Source organism: Myotis brandtii, unplaced genomic scaffold (assembly GCF_000412655.1).
Source record: "Myotis brandtii unplaced genomic scaffold, ASM41265v1 scaffold927, whole genome shotgun sequence".
NCBI lineage: Eukaryota > Metazoa > Chordata > Mammalia > Chiroptera > Vespertilionidae > Myotis > Myotis brandtii.
In genome coordinates, this window is record NW_005371823.1 from 2,011,022 (window position 1) to 2,016,210 (window position 5,189).

Sequence of the window (5,189 nt, forward strand, 5' to 3'; positions counted from 1 at the left end):
TGGCACCTGTTTCCTCTGCTTGTTTTGAACCTGCACGGTGGTCCTGACTTGTTTAGGGGGCATTTGAATGGATCACGCCAGGCTTAACTGTCAGCTGGCTTCCCTGTCTCACCGCTAACATGCACAGTCCACAGGAAGACAACAGTAGAGTCCAAGAATTGAGAATTTAAGCTAATTTATATAAAATAATCTTTGACTTTCTCACTGCCAATATATAGGGTGTCCCCAAAACATGTATACACACTTTAACAGCTGATAACTGACTTAATTTTGAAAATGAACTGTCTGCTAATAAACACTGACTTCATAATCATTCAAAGTGTGTATACATAATCATTCTAAGTGTGTACATGTGGCTTCTGCAAAGTTATGAAAACAGCTGTAACATAGGCTTAAGCAATAATTTTCAATATCATTCATGGAAACCAATCTTAGAGAATTGTTTTGTCTTCCATTTCTTGCACATGTGAAGCTAAACCTAATCTTTTCAGGTATGAAATAGGTTCGTGATTCTATACCAAAGTGTAAAATCAAAATTTAGTGTCATAACTCCCAGCTAAATGTCACACTAACCCACATGATGATCTTTGTGGTGGTGTAATATTACAGTGCACACAGTGTCAGAGCCATCAATCTAGGAGCTCACTATCAAAAATATGTGAACACTGGCCGTACTCCAAGCCTACCCCAAAAGGAAGTAAAAGAGGCTTTTGTAGGTTGCAAGTCCTGGTCTGGTTTATTTATAAAGCAATAAATATTAGAAGCACAAATAAATTGCACGTGTGTAAACAAACTGTACAATGGTTGATGAGAGATGAAAGAGGGTGGGTCGGAAGACTCCAAGAAGCATAATACTGTCATCCTGAATGTAAGGTAGACTAAAAGAGGAGGCACCTTAGAAGCATTTGCGGTGGACGATGGATGGGCCTGCCTCGTCGTACTCTTGCTTGCTAATCCACATCTGCTGGAAGGTGGACAAGGAGGCCAGGATGGAGCCCCCGATCCAGACAGAGTACTTGCGCTCAGGGGGAGCAATAATCTGCGGAAAGAAAACAGAAACTTCCAGGGAACTCTGAAGCCCCAAGCAACAGAGCATGCCACATGTTGGGGAGCCTCACAGAAAAAATATTAAGTGTTAACTCACTGTGATGCAAGGTACTTCATTCCACACATTAATATAGCTGAGTAAAGTTTTACGCACTTTCCACTACTTCATTATTTCTATTATCAAAGACTTTACAAAATAGAATTTTCTACTTCTCTGGACTCAAGTATAATGTGCAACAAGCTAAAAGGCCCAAAGTTGGGGACTTTTAAAATGTGTTCAAAGATTTAGGTGGGTGTTTTTTCTTCTTCAAAGATTTGTTTTTACCCTCAGCTTGAAAGCATTTTTAAAGTCTCCTATCTTGGGAAAAATGCTAGAAAGATCAGGGAAAAAAAAGTGCTAGAGAAGCTAAAAGATAAAGGTTTTAGTAGGCAGGAAGCTAAGTGTGAGGAGAAAGGAGTTAGGAATGCCTTCTGCTTGGAATACCAAGACCTGCTTCAGCTCCCCCAGGCACAGGGGTTCTTTACCTTAATCTTCATGGTGCTGGGAGCCAGGGCAGTGATTTCCTTTTGCATGCGATCAGCAATCCCAGGGTACATCGTGGTACCTCCAGATAAGACATTGTTGGCATACAGGTCTTTGCGGATATCAATGTCACACTTCATGATGCTATTATAAGTTGTTTCATGAATGCCAGCAGATTCCATACCTAGGAACAAGTTTAAAAAAAAAATCAAAGTGCACTTAGGCCAGGGGCCATGGTGGAGGGGTGAGAACAGGACTCCTCTGTGTTGGTAAACTGTCACCATTTGTCTCTGAAACATGTGTTCCTTTATAAGATACACTGAAGGCATTTGTGGAACAGGTGTCCCTAAAACTGCTCACAGTTAGCCCACAACTGACTGCCAAGAAACGAACAATTGTGTCTAGCACCTGTTTGAAGCGAACACTTGCTGTATCCACCAGATGCATGGCGATGTATTGGAAAAGGATAAGACACACATTTTAGTTACATCCATACAAGTTTTATTTATGCAGCAAAATAAGATCCCCACAAGCTTCCTCCTGTAAATCATTCCTTAGGTGAGATGTTTGGCGACATATAAATGTCACTCCGGTTATTACTGTGAGTGTGACTGCTATTACATTGAACAGTGAGTAACTTAAAAGGAAAGTGCGGCTACTTGGTAATGAAGCTGATTGGAATGAATCAGCACCCTTGAGTAATCGCCTCTTTCCTGCAGATATGGATTATTCAGGTCCTACTCTGCCTCATCCTTTCTTTTGAGGTGAAGTCTGTGTGTCATTTCACTACAACAGAACAGAACAGTGATGGCCACCCCTTTAATGAGCCATCAGAACCTGAGGCTGACCTGTGTGGGACTCCAAGCTATGATTTCTTTTAATTCAAGGGCCCCTTCATTCTTCTTCCTCATAATAGATTCTACTCTGGGACCTCCCAAGATTTGCAGGGAAAAGCTGTGCCTCTGCCCCAGACCCTACAACTCACCGATGAAGGAGGGCTGGAAGAGCGTCTCGGGGCAGCGGAAGCGCTCATTGCCAATAGTGATGACTTGGCCATCAGGCAGTTCATAGCTCTTCTCCAGAGAGGACGAAGAAGCAGCGGTGGCCATCTCATTCTCAAAATCCAGAGCAACATAGCACAGCTTCTCTTTAATGTCACGGACAATTTCACGTTCAGCTGCAGAAATAAAGGGTACCCCAGTCAAGCTCTGAAGAATGAAGCCAACTGTGGGAGGTAGATGGACTCACCGGTGAAGGAAAAAAGCAGACAATGTTGTAGCACATGAAACACACACTCACCGGTGGTGACAAAGGAATAGCCACGCTCAGTGAGGATCTTCATGAGGTAGTCAGTGAGATCCCGACCGGCTAGATCCAGACGCATGATGGCATGGGGCAGCGCGTAGCCCTCATAGATGGGGACATTGTGAGTTACGCCATCCCCAGAGTCCAGAACAATGCCTGTCAGAGGAAACAGACAGGGAGGAGGTAAATACCTGATGACACCATTGCTTTTAGCCTCCTTCCAATTATGGCCAAGATAAACTAGCACTGGGCATGGATCCAGATGAAATTAGATCCTTTACACACAAAGAATAAAAATGAGCATAATGAATGGTAAATCTGAAGCCAGCCTTTTAAATATGGTAGTAGAAGAATTTCCCCAGGACACTCAGGTGACCATCCCTTTCATCAACCGTTAGCACATTATGTAAGCACCCAGGCGTGTTTTTCTTTCCTTCCGTCTAACTAACATGTGTTTCTATCTCCTTTGACTCAGACCTTGTGGGGAATGTGGGTTCTCCTTGGTAATGTTTGCCCAGGGGCTGTGATGGTATGAACACATACCAATGACTGTTGCATTCCAGACTGATACTGTACATTGTACAGAGCCTCATCATGTGACATCATAGTTTCTTTCAGCTCTCAGAAATACATGGGCTCTGAAACTAACCTCGGGGAATGATGGTTTTCTTTCTCCTTTAGCACCGACACCTTCCCAGGGAGTATGGGAGAAGTGATCATTCATTTTCAGTTGGGGACACTGATTCACAACAAGGTCAATGACTTGGGAATGTGATTAATCAGTGACTGTCCCCAGAGCCCACACATACCTGTGGTACGGCCAGAAGCATATAGGGACAGCACTGCCTGGATGGCCACATACATGGCAGGGACATTGAAGGTCTCAAACATGATCTGGGTCATCTTCTCACGGTTGGCCTTGGGGTTCAGCGGGGCCTCGGTGAGCAGAGTTGGGTGCTCCTCGGGGGCCACACGGAGCTCATTGTAGAAGGTGTGGTGCCAGATCTTCTCCATGTCGTCCCAGTTGGTGATGATGCCGTGCTCAATGGGGTATTTGAGAGTCAGGATACCTCGCTTGCTCTGGGCCTCATCTCCTACATAGGAATCCTTCTGACCCATACCCACCATGACACCCTGAAAGAAGAAAAAGATGGAAAGATCAAGCTTCCATTAGGTCAGGAATATAACTGGTGCCTTATAAATTTACATCTAACTGCCCAAGTTAAGGAATACCTTGTAAAGGCCAGAAACACCAAACAATAGGATTTTACCCCAATTTAGAAGTATCACCTAAAATCAATCTAGTACTTTTTTCCCACCCACTTCCCCCCAAAATGTATAATTCTACTGTTTATAATATAACTGCAGGTGAGGGGGAACAATGCTATTTCACTGAAGTAGAGCCTCGCCTCATTTTAAAAATACCATAATGCCTTCATTAAATTATAAGCTCATCACCCATGTCAACTAGAATATAAATGACTACATTGCGAAGTGACTGGATTCATGACACATTGTATTTCTCCTAAGAAAAGATTTTGACATTCATCAAGTAGCGATGGGCTGCTATGCCACTATCACGCTGCCAGGGAAGCCGGCCTGCCAGGGAGCTGTCCTGCCCATCACTCCCCAGCACTGAGCACAGCTCTCCTCTCTGGCAGCCTATCTGGCCAGGCATGTGGCAAAGCCAGCGAGGGTGGCATTTCTCTTCGTAAACAAGGTGGGATGTCACTATCACCATGGCACCTACTGACTCTGTCATGGCTGGCTTCTAAAAATGCAACAGCCAGGAAGCAGATAGATTACATCTGTTGGGAGCCCTGTAAACTGGCTGTGAACAAGAGCGAGGAATGTGGCTTGGCTCCTGCTTGGTTGAGAGACGTTATATTCTTATGTTTTGAACAGGACTGGAAAGAGAGGCCAAGGAAAGAAAGTGAAGTGTACAAAGGATAGAGGAGAAGACACCAAGGACTGGAAATGCAGGTCAGGAGCAGAGGAGAGAAACTGCTGCCTTTTCCCTCCAGGGTGCGGGCCCTTGGAGAGCTGTGTTCCTGAGGTGAATGGGAAATTGCGCAGGTCTCACCCTCCTTCAGTGGAGGGCGTGAGAACTGCTTGCCTCGACTTGGACTTGAAGCTAAACCATCTTTCGCTTATTTGACCTAAAGAGTTCATGAAACAGGAGGCTCAGGTGAGGCAGTTCCTGGATTGCCAGCTCAGAGGTGGCAGGCAGGGGCGCGGGCCGGGGCTGGGACTGCTCCTCGGGGCGCAGGCGGGTGGGAAGTTTACCTGGTGGCGCGGACGACCCACGATGATG

At 45.1% G+C, this 5,189-nt stretch overlaps 1 protein-coding gene across 1 annotated transcript; it reads right to left on the minus strand.

The window, feature by feature from the left end:
• Nucleotides 1-713: 713 nt before the first annotated feature.
• Nucleotides 714-5,180, minus strand: ACTC1 (actin, alpha, cardiac muscle 1). The gene is made up of 6 exons (XM_014532953.1): nucleotides 5,162-5,180; nucleotides 3,685-4,009; nucleotides 2,870-3,031; nucleotides 2,556-2,747; nucleotides 1,573-1,754; nucleotides 714-1,039 (listed from the first exon to the last, which is right to left on the minus strand). Exons 2-6 carry the CDS (start codon nucleotides 4,001-4,003, stop codon nucleotides 896-898), a joined length of 999 nt encoding a protein of 332 aa, XP_014388439.1. The 5' UTR covers nucleotides 4,004-4,009; nucleotides 5,162-5,180; the 3' UTR covers nucleotides 714-895.
• Between the last annotated feature and the right edge of the window lie 9 nt (nucleotides 5,181-5,189).

Coding starts and splice junctions, on each gene's coding strand:
- ACTC1 (XM_014532953.1), bottom strand. CDS start 4,003: ATGGTGGGTATGGGTCAGAAGGATTCCTATGTAGGAGATGAGGCCCAG. Junction 3,032..3,684: donor TGCTTCTGGCCGTACCACAG/GTATGTGTGGGC, acceptor TTCCTCTGACAG/GCATTGTTCTGGACTCTGGG. Junction 2,748..2,869: donor CTATTCCTTTGTCACCACCG/GTGAGTGTGTGT, acceptor TTATTTCTGCAG/CTGAACGTGAAATTGTCCGT.